The sequence below is a fragment of the Platalea leucorodia genome (assembly GCF_965183815.1).
Source record: "Platalea leucorodia genome assembly, chromosome: 9".
In the NCBI taxonomy this organism is placed as follows: Eukaryota; Metazoa; Chordata; class Aves; order Pelecaniformes; family Threskiornithidae; genus Platalea; species Platalea leucorodia.
Window position 1 is genome coordinate 31405381 of NC_138831.1, and position 14702 is coordinate 31420082.

The 14702-nt window shown below is 42.9% G+C and overlaps 1 protein-coding gene across 4 annotated transcripts in view; it reads right to left on the minus strand.

The window, feature by feature from the left end:
- Positions 1-14228, minus strand: part of UBE2Q2 (ubiquitin conjugating enzyme E2 Q2) — a 53466-nt gene extending 39238 nt beyond the window's left edge. Inside the window, exon 1 of one of the 4 annotated variants that reach the window (XM_082321412.1) lies at positions 13749-14228. In XM_082321412.1, the coding sequence (XP_082177538.1) occupies positions 13749-13934 (186 nt within the window). In that variant the 5' untranslated portion in view covers positions 13935-14228. The remainder of the gene's footprint in view (positions 1-13748) is intronic. The other 3 variants (XM_082321411.1, XM_082321409.1, XM_082321410.1) reach the window with 3 other exon arrangements.
- Positions 14229-14702: the final 474 nt, after the last annotated feature.

Below are 14702 nucleotides of genomic sequence, written 5' to 3' on the forward strand. Positions count from 1 at the left end.
TTTAATATTAAAATACAAGTTCATCTAACTTCCTGTTGCAACAGTTTTTAATTCTTCAGACTTACCAATAAATACGTTTGTTTAACTTAAAAATATAAATGGTACTAAGTTTCTCTAGATCTGTAAGTAATCCATATTTTTGGAACAGCTGAGTTTCATGCGGATGAGTCACTATATTTTGAAACACAGAATTCACACACAAACTTCAAACATTCTGATCTGGAGATATAAACAAGCTCATGAGTTTGTAACACCATAGCATGCAATGAAATACTAAGCTTGTGGTTTGTAAGGTCAAACAACTAAACTTCACATGAGCTAATTCTGTTTAGAGAATTAAGTCAGCCTTTTCTTCCATGTCTGCATCCTATAGAGATAAAAGATGGATTTGAGTTTTGGCATGTAAGGAACATAAGTTTCCAAATACTAAGACAATATTTCATGAAAGGAACCCTAGAACAGAAGTTATTTTATTAATTCTCAGTGGCTACAAAAAAACCATTATTTTGGGCCTTTTACTATGCAGCTGATGTATAGGGATTTTGTATAATCTAGTTTAGCTGCACAGGTATCGCCCATATTAAATGTTTGAGACCTTTTCTGTAACTGCTGTAACATGACATTTTCCTGCTCTCTACAAGTAAACCCAAAAATTCATCACAAGAGGCAAAGGCTACAATGCTTAGATTTGGGCAGCTTTCACAAGCTAATGCATGCTGTACAGCTCGGAAAGCTAACGCAATTGCTCAGTGAGACATGACATGCTGAGATGACATCACACCTAGCATGTACTAAGGCCTGAGGACAAAGGCTGAATGTTTACAGCCAACCCAGATACAATTACAGTGCATGGGATCATCACTTCTAGAGAGTCTTTGTATTAACACCAGGACAGATTGGGAGCTTTGTCAACACAAACGCTTCTGTAACAGAATGCAGCAAAAGAATTTAGCCTACTAATAAACATACAAAATACAAAAAGAATAAAGGCCCGCACTCCTGCCACTGGAACAATTTCAAAACCTATCAAATCCTTTAGGAAAACCACAGCACATTAGAAGAATACATGCAGGATCTCACTGCTCAGACATTTTGTTGCATCCTCTATAAGAGAGTCTACTTATGTTTTACTAACGATTTTGCTTACATTAAGACAGCTTTTCTTGGGTAGAGATCTGTCATCTAAGTATATCCTATCTAAGCTTTCTCATCCTTAACAATAACGCTGTTTTACTTGCAATGTTATATAATCTTTATCCTGTTCCATAAAGCTACAGCGACACAATTTTGATGTTAGTAAGACAACTAAGCAAGCTATTTCTAAATTACAATACTGTTGAAAACATGAAGTTGCTAAATAAAAACAACCCATCTTGCTCACATTCCCAAGGTTAGAACAACCTGTACACACAGTTTGCTATGAGGTAACAGAGTAACCACATCTCCTTGTACACAACGGAGCCATCTTATCATGGTCAAATGGTAGGAAAACACATTTAAACACACGTCTTCAGCATTATGATTTAAAATTGCAATCACATGCTCACGGTTCTTTGTTTTCTTTGATTTCCAGGATCATCTTAGATTGAAAAAGTGATTTTTTTTTTTTTCCTTTTAAAACTCCTTAGCATAGTGGCTGAACAAAATTCAGCCAATTTGATTTCTTCGCTGTTTCTAAGTTTTTGCAAAATCTCCATCATTGAAAGAACATAGTTCTGTTCTTCTTACACCAGCTACAGCTAAAACTTGGCTGATTTTCATAACAGCACTTCTGACTTCTTTCTTCGGTCCACCAAAATTTTTTGTTCACCCCCCTTTACTTCCAAACAACAGAAAATCAAACTCCCAGATCTTTTAAACGGCTTAATTGCTTTGAGAAGGCTACCAAGAGACCATTCTAGCTCACACAAATCTTAGTAATGAAGTAAGTAAATCCTAATGTAACGAGACATTTCAGAGGGCTAATACAGTCTTTTCAAGGTGAACACATTTGCAGCTATAAACACGCATCAAGTAATTGATCTCAAATCATAGATAGCTTTCCCTCAGCAGACACGTTGATGCTACCAAGTTTCTAGCTTGATCGTTTGAGTTACATAGAAGAATTACATTTTTTTTTTTTTTAGATAAAATCAAGTCCCACTGGTTAGGGATCATACACATCCTACGCAAACGTTCAAAAAATACTGAAGATTAACTATACAATTAGCTACAATTTAATACATATTATTTGAAATTGTTTGTCAATCATTCACTACTTATGAATTTTTCACCTGTGTCAACCTGCCTTTAGAGGGAAAAAAAACCAAACCAGAATTAATATTAACAAAAATATCAGGACTTGAGAAGATATTCTTAAAGCTAAAGTTTAGCTTGATGACCATAAAACACTAGTACTTACAGCTTCTTAAAAGAGTATTAGATGCGATTACACAACTGACAGACTGCTTCCCATTATTACGGGCCAAATTTTCCAAAGGCAGCTGAAGATGCACGTAAGCATTTTCTACCACTAGGTACTTGAGTAGCCACGAAATCTACAGGCCAAGAACCTTTAAAAGTCAGCAGACTGTCATCTGCCCTCCCATCCCATTCTTTATAATAATTAAAAAAAAAAAAAAGCAAGCATGAAGTGTCACTTTCAACTCAGCTTTTTTTGAAACTTCATTGGAAGTAACCCAAATAAAACTATTTCCCAGAAACTTCCAAGTTACTAAAACCCCCAAAATTTGTATTTTCAAACATCATGACATCATAGTTTGCTCTGTTATACAGACTGAATGGGCTATTGAACATGTTACAATACTCTAACATTTAATTTCCAAGTTCAAGTAAAAATTTGCACTTTTACATATGATAGAATTGTCATTTCTTTAAGAATCTAACAGTTCAGTGATCCAGAGTTCTAAAAAATAAGAAAAGTGTATGCAATGGGAGGGGGGGGGGTAAAAATAAAATTTAATACTGGGGGTGGGAAGGAAGCAAAGTGAGTTTTACCCACCTCTACTGAACAAGGGAAAAACTTCAACTTGCTTTTCCTTTTGAACTTTAGGACTGTATACAATATACTATTAACTTGCTCAATGCATATAAATGGAAGGACATCTTCTATTCACTAGAATTCAGTTAAACAGAGATCTTTAACTGTTTCTATACCACAGAAAGCAAGCTTGTATTAGCTTTAATTTTCTTACACTCTTCCTGAACTCAAAGCCTGACATGCTCAGTTCAGTGAGAATACTTGTCACAACTCATGCATTTGGTAAGGCACCAAGTTCAACTGACTAAAATACATGTATCTCTTTCAAACATAGAAAATTACTGCAATTCTACCCTCAAGTTTAATGACTGTCTTGACAGCGACAGCCTATACAAGACAATCCCAGATGAAGTGGCATGCTTTGGTTGGACCCCTGGAGATTGCAAGAGCTTAATCATCTTGCACCTTTACAGGAGGCAGGTGAAAGAATCCCATAATCCTGTTCTATGTAGGTTCTGCTAATATGCTGATCACCGCAGAACTGAATACTGTCAGGAGTGCATTAAAACAACACAACTAACAGGGTCATGGTTTTCCTCTCCCACACACTCTCCAGGGAATGATGCAAGTGTAGCAGAGTGTCTTGCTTTAGAATTGTTTATGTTATTTAAACACAGCCATGTTAGAGAAGGCAAGGTCAAAGGCATGTGCCTCACGGAACAGAAAGACCATAACAAACCACAACTCTATAGGTTCCTGTAAAATTCACTCTACAATCACAAATTATCCCAAACAAAAACAAATATATTTCTCTGTACAAACAAATTCTACTGATTGTAGAAGGCTACCACAAAAGTAACCACAATGAAATGTTTCTGTTAAGAGCATACAGAATGGTTATGGGCATTACTTGTGTCTTCACAACAGACATCCTCTTGGGCAGAGCAAAGCAGTTCCCCTCCTGTCACATCAGGCTTTCACAGACACCCGTGCAATGGTCTGCCACTTTGCACCTTCTACAGCCACTTTCCGTACAAGTGCACATGCACTACAGCATGTTTTTAAATGAACTGAAAGCCTACATTATGGAATACTTTTTGCAATATACAGATTCAGCAGCAACTCCAAGTGCCAATATTCATAAGATGGTACCCACAGCACAGCTAAATAAGTATGAACAGGAACAGTATTTCAATGGCAATTCACTTGTGTAAAATTATCCCAAAACCCAAGAAGCTTGTAATTTGCAGCTTCATCTGCACAAATTCATTTGTTCAACCCAGGCCCATAGAATTTGCTTGACATTATTAAGGAATCTTTAACTTTTAAAATTTGGATACACCTAAGAAAATGAGGTGAAAAAAAAATCCTGGAAACGACTTCAGCAAATGCTGCTTTCAAATAGGCACATACAAGAGGCCAATAATTTCAAAGTTTGTGAAATAATCTAAGCTACTTCTGTGTTTTACTTCCATGTCTCTATCCAGGTACTCACATTTAAATCTCTCACTGCTCAAACATCGTTACCTTAGAAGAAGCTGAAACACATACAACCAAAGTAGCAAAGGCACAAAACATCACTTCAAATCGTCACAAACATGAATGCAGACGTGGCATCACAGTTCTTACACTTCTTATGGTCAAGTTCTTTCGGTCAAGTTTTTACAGCCAGTCATTCTTCAACTATTTCATCTTCCCAAAATGCTCCAATTGCTGATTCCGATATGTGAAATTGCACGTTACCCTTGGAAAAATAGCTTTATCAGACTCTCTTATCTGTTGCTACAACCTCATCCACTGCCCTTACCAAACAAAGGCAGCAGGCTACTTGTTGTCCAGTATGACATAACTACACAGAATGAAAATACGAACTTTGAGCATAAAAGCAAAAAAGGCACTTTTCTGACAAAAATACAGTTATTGATCTTCACTGTGAAGCAACATTTTGTTCTCCAGGTCACCATCGTAATGTGGCATGCCATCTATCCATTCAAAGAAATTCACAGAAAACACACTCTTAACACTTTTGTATGGACCCAAAGTAAAATCCACCAAATGTTAATGTACCGCTGCTCAAACACAACTCTTCACACTAAGCATGATTTAGCTAACAGCATAGCAAGTGACAATTGCTCAAGAGCAGTGTGTAGTCTCTGAAAATGAAAACTGTTGTTGAGGGCCAACCCAGTTAAGTGAGCTAAGGAACATTCCCTTTGCCAATACTATTAACAGCAACAAATAAAGTTACAGATCATCCACACTGAAAATTGAGCAAAGAACACAGCATTGCTGAAGACTAAGTGACTTGTTATTGGGAAGAAGGTGGTACAGCTGATACTAGAATCTAGATTTTTACCATAGCACCTCATAGCAGTCAGATCAACCTATCTTGCTCCTCACACACAAAAAACGCACTGTGTGATTGTACTCGTCTTAACAGTTGTCAGAGGATGGCTGTTTTAGAGCCCTCAGCCACAACGGGTTCCCTTCTTTAATGCATGCATTATACATGCACTCAAGCTGGCAATGGTTTATCTAATAAGCAGCTAGACACATGCACTAAAGAGAAAGGTATTTTGCAAATCTGATTCTCCAATACACTTTCTTTACCAGCAGCCCAAATTCCTGAAGGAAGTCTGGGTACTTGAAACAAATTATCAACTCGTTCTAATCATCAAGAGTTATTTAATTACCTACTTCTGCAACTACACAGAGAAGTACATTCAGAGAAGGTATCATCAACATTAGCGTCACAAAGCCAGAGTAGCAAGAAATGGCTTCTAATATGGCTAGAACTGCAGAAGTGGTTATAATTAAGTTGCAACATGTCACTCTCTTTCTGACTTAACTTGAAAAAGAAGAGTTTCCTAGCAGACCTTCTCTTGCCATTATCACTTAGACAGTTACTTCTCAGCATGCAAAATCTGATGTCACATCTGCTGTCACCCAAAAATCCATGCTTCCCCTTCCTCCTCTTCATTCCCTTTACCTCCAGGAATTTACGTCTTTCGAGTGTTCAGATTGGTCACACCCCCGCCTTCCATCAAAGGCACTGTGCCCTTTCCCTCTCTCTCAGAACAACTTTTCCCTTTCCCCCCCGCCTCGCTTTACAAATGCACAGTGCTCCAGACACATCTGCAGAAACAAGGATTTTTCATTCTCACCCACTGCTAACAGAGGTCCTGCTGCTCTACTGCTCTTACACCCGAGCGGCACTCCAGCCACCACCCGCCAGGTTCCCCAGCTCTCCCCTCACAGCAACACGTACACGGCTGCCCCGACTGCTGCTTAGTCACTGGCCTTCAGCCATTTAGATGGAACTTTGTCCCCCCAACAAAATTTCAGTACCATGGAGTTCAACCAATGTTTACCATTAATAAGTTAAATACCGCAATCTTACCACAGTTATTTCCTACTTCAAAAATTCAAGGAAGCCTGTGGTATCTTGAACACCGCTGCACAGGAACGCTTTAATTTTTTTCTAATGCCACTATACAAGTTCTGACAGAGTTTATGTTTCTGTCTTTCTGAATACACACTGAAGAAGCTATTGCAAGATCTGCAACCGTATTAAAGTCTTTCTCTCAGAGGGATTAAAAAATTAGAGATCTGGGAGAAAGGAGAATACAGTCCAACCTAAATCTCAAGAAATCATGCACTAACTGCTCTACAGTACTTAATACAGCAGGATGTCTTGTATGCATGAGATAACAAAAAAGAAACAAAACACGTAAGGTCATTATTTTTAATACCACACTTAAAGATTACAGCTGGAAGCAAGAAACCAGTAACACATACCATAACCGTTATGTTTGTTTCCAGCAAAGATCAACTAAGAACTATTCTGATCATATTAGCTTCAAATGTACTGAATACAGGCAGGCTGATATAAGATCTAAATGTTAAATAGCTTCTCCTTACTATAATCAGTCATTTAATTTTCCAGTTGTCTTCTATGAGCTGGTGACAGGTCATTGTCACTTCTTCTACAGAGTTTGCAGATGAAGAAATACAGTGGAATCCTTGCTAAATCATAAACTAGCATGTCTCTTAAAAATAGCATATTACCATTCATAGTCTAAAGAAAAAAAAAGGAAAAAAAAATCAACTTCAGCCAGGAATTCAGGGTTTTATAACTTTTCAAAACTACATAAAGGCAAACAACCTGACGGTACTGAACAGTCCACACTGAGGCATAACTAAAAGAGTAGTTATTTCTGTTAATCAGCTTATATAAACATTTGTTCCTATCCAGAAGTTTTGCCCTCCCTCTTCCTTCCCCCCCCAAATAATACTACTTAGAGAACTGTCTCCATCCTTGCATCTTCCACTCTCCTGAAAGGAATTTGATTTTACAGGTAAACAAACTCCTTCCAGTTAGACTGGTCCAGTTGTCTCTATTTAGCTGTCACTGTAACAAACCAGACACTCATGCAGGCCCAGCAGACTGATGCCGGCTCAGGTATTCCACACAGGAGCAATCCCAAGTGCCGCTGAGGACTCGGCCAGCACTTGGCAAGCAGCTCTCTATCGGCAATGCTGGCTTCAGCAGTCTTCCCCAGCACTCGCTCATTCCTGTGCCCTCTGTTGTGATGGTACAGCTGTTTGTGCAGCCACGCAGTGAACCAGACTGGGAAATGATCCACATTAACAATAACCCAGTAAAGAATTTTTACATGCCAGCCAGGTCCTTAATCCAGTAAACTCATTTTTGGCCAGCTCACGAGGCACATAGCCTTTGCTGGTCTGTGAGCAACAGCAGTGTTACGGACTGCATAGGACACAATCATACTTTGTTCTACCTAGGAATTGTAATTTTTAATTCATGTTGAGGATACCAACATGTCATCAATACACAATATCCCCTGGCATAACACAGAAAAAAACGACCTGGAGATTCACTCTAGTCTGAGCAAGTCTGACAGAACAAAGTTACTCTTTTTTGGGAACACACTTGATCAACTCCATTAATAACTTCTGATTTTACACTGTTCTGTTGTAGACAGACTGCCACGCTGAATTTGGAAGTGCAACCTTATTTTCCAGAATAGAATGCACTTTCTACACTACTCCCTTATTTTTCTCATTTCATTGATAAAAAGCTTTGACAGAAAACCCAAAATTTTAGCACACTCCCTGCCCCCCCCCCCCCAAAAAAAAAAAAAAAATTATCAAGAGTAGCAATACATACCCTTGTTTCTTGAAAGCAAAGGTCTCTGGTAAGGTCAACTACCAGTACTCCAATTTTGACACAAAGTAAATATTGTTGGCAACACAAATCAAAGCAACCACCACATACCATCAAATGCCTGTTACAACGTAGCCCTACTCTCAGCTAGTCTCTTTAAAATTAGTGAATATGAAGAAACATACAAAAATTACCAGGTATTTTTCAGTCTTTTACAAAAACCTCCTGAACAGTTAACATAAGGCAGCATGCTGAGTAAAAAGAAAAAAGTCTTTTTATAAAACTTATTTTAATCATCAAAGTGCAGGGAGAGCTCTTTTGAGGACCACAACAGTCCCAGTTCTGAAATTATTATATCATTAACTCACAGGAGTAACCCATTTGAAATAAGTGCAATTTCCTGTACATTAAAACCTCAACATAAGCCAGCATTTATATTTGAAGCCCACCATTGTGGCTTTCTAGGATATTTTAGGAACACTTCATACATTATAGAGGGGACAGAACAACTGACCTGCAAAATCCTGAAGTACTGGTTACAGCCTTTCACGCACAGCACAACTAAGCTGTGGTGTCAGAAACTAAAGTCCCATGTCTTCCAGACACAAGAGATTTCTCCTACTCCTTTTTTAAATATTCTTTTTCCAATTACAGTTTTGGCATACAAAGAGAAGTTAAAATCCTCACTCTTTCAGGTTTTTTTTTGTTTGTTTGTTGGTTTGCTAAACAAAACAAGACTTAACTTCCCAATTTCTATTGTATAAGTTATGTTTGATAATAGTTACTTGAGTGCCTTTTTTAAAACTCCAAATATATCTAATTCTAGTTAGAAAAGCATGCATTATCAAGATAAAGCTGTGTACACTTTTATTTAGTCCTGGTATCCATATGCTGCAAGACAAGGTCTCAGCCTCACTACAGAATGTCTAGTGATCTTAAAAAAAAAAAAAATAAAAAAAAAATCTGTGGCTTGAACTGAACATCTCATTCATTATGTGGTTAGTTCTGTGTACAAATAAATAACCTTTTTAGAAGGTTATCAGCTGTCTAGGCATTAGCTAGGAGGGCATTTAATATTAAAATCTTTTGCCTTTGAAGAACTATAGCATCTTCTAATATACTCACTTTCTGTATATACCCAACTTGTCAAAAGCGTCACAGGTAATATCTTTTCATCCATTCTGGTTTAGAAGGGAAAATAAAGTCTTCTCCCATCAATTGCAGTTATCTGTAGACAGCAACCTTTTCAAGTCTTTCATAGCAGCTTCTAACTCCGATTTAGCAGCAGGGCATTTTTCAGTGAAAGCAGAAGGTACTTCTTTCCAGCAGAGAAGCAAGAGTATACTAGAGTCAGGCATATCACGTGAATTGAATTGTTAACGTACGAAGGATATCACTGCACATCAGAGCCCAGTATCTGTTTGGGGCAAAATCTGCTCCCACACAGAGCTGGCGCAAACACTGTTCTACCTGCAAGTGCTACTTCAGGACACAGAATTTCAGTAGTAGTTTTGTGTATGGGTGGAGAGATATTAATATCCAGTTTCTCTCTGAAGAGTTTATATAAAAAATACAAGATGCTTTACAGCAGTGCAAATCAGTCCTTTTTCTTGCAATAACAAGAAAAAAATTGAATTCTAACACACCCTTTGGAATACTACAACATAGGTCTGATAAGGTACCACACTGAAACTACAGACTGCATTGAAAGACACTTACTTAAAGTCATGATCAATAAATACACTCCTCTAAGTAAGGCCACTCTTTTGATAGTATTTCAAAAAACACGCAAAATAGGACCACGATAAACACATATACTTTGTAAAGGATGCTGGTTTATTGAACTTGATTAATTGGAATACTGCTGTTAAATAAAAACAAAACCTGAGAAAAACAGAAATAAAACTCTAGAATGGAGACACTGTTGTTGGCATAACAAAATGGGAATGTGAAGGTACACAGCCTGAACAAGTTCAATAATTAGACAGTTCTCAGGAATAGGCAGCAATGTTTCTGACAGGGATGACTCCACCCTTCAGTGCCTCTTTTAAAATAATCCGATTAACCATTTAAGTTCCAATATGGGCCACTACCAGAAATAATTAAGGACAGACAAAGTTTGCCTGTCACTTTATGAAACAGAAGAGCTATCAAGTAAAATAGGTCTTCCTTTAATTTCAAGCATTGCTCAGTATCACAGGTAGACTATTCCTAGGATGCTGCAGCAAATGCTTAACTTTGGCAGTTCTACAATCTCATACTGCAGACAATCAGAAAGTCATCTCAGTGAGAAATTCCAGGGCAGACTTCTAATCAAACTGTGGAATTTTGTCTAGAAGACTTGTGGAGATCCATGCAGTTCCTAAGCAGACATTCTGCCTCACCTCTCCAGAAGAATGTTCCCTCTTTCCTCTGTCTTCTCTCTCTAGACTGGAGAAAAGAAAGACATCCATTTGGAGAAAAGAAAGAGATCCATTGTGAAGATCAAAGCAACTTACTTATCAGGTCTCTTTTCAGACTTAGTGCAGAAGCTGCTGGAAGCTTCCTTCCCTACCAGATTTTTCTCCATCCAGTAACTTCAGCGTCTGTACAAACTGCTAGACAGCTTTCGTTTTAGGTAAACTATTGAGGTACCCAAACAGAACCACAATGAAAAAAGTGATTATTGAGTTTTGTGCTTACTCTTCCCCTTTAACAGGATTCTTGAGCGTCCAGATGCACAATCTACTGAAAGCTTTTGTTGAATAAGGGAAATATTCTGGCTTGATCAGTATTGTAGGGGTTAAAATGGTTAGAATAAGCAAACAGCTAAAGTTACATATTTGCACCGCAAATCCAGAGCACTAAGATAGCAGCTTCTGATGTAAAGGGTGAGTCTCCCCAAGAAAATGTATTTACCAACAACTTTATAGCCTTACCAGCTTTTGCATGCTATTGCCACCGTTTGAAGTTTAGTTCCCACAGTACCTGCAGATCCACTGAAGCACAGTAAACAAGACTTATACTTTTCTAGTTTACAGTACCTACAGAAAAAAACTGGAGGCAATTAGGAGTCAGAGCCAAGAGACTCCGTTTGGGGGGGGGGGGGGGGGGGAATCACTTTTGTCACACTTACGAGTTCTAACACTTGTGTCAAAAAACTAGGACAGAAGTCCAGAGACCAGCTTTCTCTTTTTGGCTCTGTCATCTGCTGCCTGCTTGTTTCAAGAGAGCCACCTCTGTATCTCAGGTTGCCCTCTCCCATTTCTTTTTAACAAATGGAGAAAATAGCCACCTACCTCAAAGAGCCAAAAATTACTCAACATTGGAAAGCACCAAGCTGCTCACAGACAACTGAAACAAAAGTTTCAAGAAGCTTGGACACAGCCTTTTTTCAAAGCAGAAGTCTCTGCTCTAAGGTTTGAAACAGCTCTTTTCCTGTTCTTTTTGCAAGTTCATATCCCACAATTCTAATGGCATGCAAAAGACCTCTTAACCTTTAGGGCAAGTGACTGTAATAACAGATTGCAGGCACTGTTTCCTCAATAATGCATAAAAATGCTAAGAGTGACCTAAGCCTGTTTCTTGCTTGCTCAGACACACCTCAACCAAAGGCCTACGAGTAAGTGGGCATATTTCTTTGCAAGTTAAGAAAGAATTACTATCAAAAGTAGCCACAACTAAAGCAGCCTCAGAAGTGGATATACACCACACCACAAATCCAAGGCACCAAAAACTTCAGGCCTTACTACTGGCTTCCCTGTTAGCTGTCTCTTGACAAAGAAGAAATAACCCATCAAATTAAACGAGCAACTGAGGTGCACAATCATCAGACCTTTTATTTTACTCTTTAGAGAGAGACTTATGAAATAGATTGTGTTGTGTGGAAAGAAACAGACAGACTTCTCAGTAATGAAATACTCTCTACTGAATAAAAAATATTTAAAGGAAGTCACACAATCCATCGTCTGATAGGTCATGTCTAAAAACAAGAACACCAAAGCATCTTGTTTATTTTACCATTGAAAACATCTTATGTCTTAACAGTATACACAAGTGTCCCGTAAAACAAACACCTGTCCCATGACCACAAATCTGACTTCTCATGATAGTTAACTGTGAAACTTGAAAGATCCTCTTAAGTCTAATTGAATTTAATAGAGTTACTTTAAGGCAAGTAAGGATCCGATCAAGATTATTAGATTTGCCCGGTTTGCAGGCATATTTTCATCTTTCAGTACTCAAATGTTTACACTTACGTGCATGTTTCTACCTCCACACTATCTATTTGAAACTTCAAGCCTTTTATAGGCAAAAGACAAAAAAGCTCTAGAGCTTATCTTCCTCGAACCCAAACGTACTAATCCTATTTTCACCCAGTCAAAATTTTCAGTACTCTACTCTTAAGCTGAATCTTGATAAGGCATTTAAATTTGCTTATAACTACAGCCAGTCCAATAAAAATGAACCTCCAGCACTTTCCTGTACGTGAGTCACAGATGCCAATATATTCAAATCCTTTGGCAAGTTTAGGCCCTAAACTTTTAAAAACACAGAGGATTTTTACCATAGCACACAACACTGAACATTTTATTCTGCTGCCCTCCCACTCATTTACAACAAACAAACCCCAACGAATTGGGGGTGTGTGTGTGTGTGAAACCCACAGAAAGGAGAAATCCCAAACCAAACCACAAGTAGAAGTCCCTCAGATTCGACAAGGCTGCTCATACCCCCTTCACAAGTTTAAATGCCACCATTATGATAAAATAACTATTCGGCAGGAGACCCGAGGCGCTATTTTATCCCTCCACGACGGCAAGAATGAAAAAGTTTCCTCGTCCTTCCTGCCGCCGCGACCCCCGAAGCGGTCGCCCCCGCCGGGGCTGACCCCCGCGGGGGGAAGGCCCGGCCGCCACCGGGCCCGCCCGTGCGGCGTTTCCCCGCCCGGGTCAGGGCGGGCCGCCCGGCTCCAGGCCGCGGCCGTGTGGCGCACTCAGTAAAGCGCTCGCCCTCCACCCCCTCCCGGGCTCCCCCCTCTCGGGGCACGGAGGAAAACGCTCCCCGTGCCCCGCCGAGACGCCGCAGGGACGGGGGAGGCCGGGAGGGCCCCTCCGCTCCCCCCGCCGCCCTTCCGCTGCCCCGCGGGACGGCCCGGCGGCGGGGGGCGGCCCGGGGGCTCTCTCCCCGCTGCCCCGGGCCCGGCCGCCCTTTGTTCCGGCTGGCGGCCCCTGGCTCCCGGCCCCGAGGCAGGCGGCGGCCGGCGGCCCGCGTCCTTCCCCCGCACCCGCCGCCGCGGTTCCCCCGGAGGAACCCCCGAGGGGCTGCCGGGCCCCCGCCTCGGCGGCGAGCGGAGGCCGGGGGCGCCCGCTCCCTAACTTTTGTTATGGTCGCGGTGGGGACGGCGGGGAGGAAACGCAAGAGCGGCGGGGGGGAGCGGGCCCAGGCAGCCCCCCGGCCCCGGAGGCCCCGGTCCCCCCCCGGTGCTGAGTCACCCCCGCGGCGGGGCTGCGCCCCCTCCCCGCGCCCCGCAGACAATGGCGAGGGCGGGCCGTGACCCGGCCCTCCCCCGCCGCCCCCGGCCCCGCTCGGCCCCCGCACCGTGATGTTGCAGTGGATGGTGAGCGGCGGCGGCGGCTGCGGGCTGGAGCCCGGCGGCGGCGGCAGGAGCACGAACTGGCAGTGGAGCTCGTCCAGCTTCCAGGAGACGATGCGGAAGCGCTCGTGGTCCTTGTCGAAGATGGACTCGAGGAACTTCAGCTCGGCCTTGAGCCCTGACACCGACATCCTGGCCTCATCTCCGGGCCCGGGCCTGCGCCGCCTCGCCCGCTCTGCCGCCGCCTCCCTCCGCCTCAGCCCGGCCCGACCCTGGCCCCGGCCGCGCCTGCGGGGCGGAAGATGGCGGGAGGGCGGGGGGGCCGGGGCAGCCCCAGCCGGCGGGGGGACGGCGAGCGCGGCGGCAGCTCCCTTTGTACCAGCCTCCTGCACCCACTCGCTCGCTTAAAAGGGCAACAGCGCAGCCCGCTCCCCCTTCCCTTCCCTTCCCTTCCCCTTCCTCCCCGGCGGGCTGGGCCAGGCCCGCCAGCCGCCCCGCCCTCGCCCTGCCCTCCTCCCGCTAGGCCGGCCCCGCTCCGGGACACACGCAGCAGGGCCGCGCCGCCCGGCCCCCGGCTCCTCCCGCTCCTCCCCCGGGGCCGCCGCCCGCCTCCCCGCGCCCGCCCCGCCGCCCTCGGTCAGCGCCGCGCCCGCCCCCGCTGCCCGCCCGGCCCGGGCGCCGCCAGGCTGCCCCGCGGCGCCCTGCGGGCGCTGCCCGCCTGCCCCAGCCCTGCCCGGGCACTGCCGCCTGCTCCCCCGGCTCGGAGCCTCCGCCCCCCCGCCCCCGAACCGCAGCGACTGCCTACCCGTCTTTCTCCTCCTCTTCTACTGCTCAGCCCTGCGGAAGGGCACGCGGTCTTCCTTCCTCACCGCACTTTTATGTTGCTGAGAAAAACTGCAGCTTGGGTTTGCACTTGCCATCTCAGAGTCCTGTCAGTCCTCCGGTACTCCTAGAGGTCA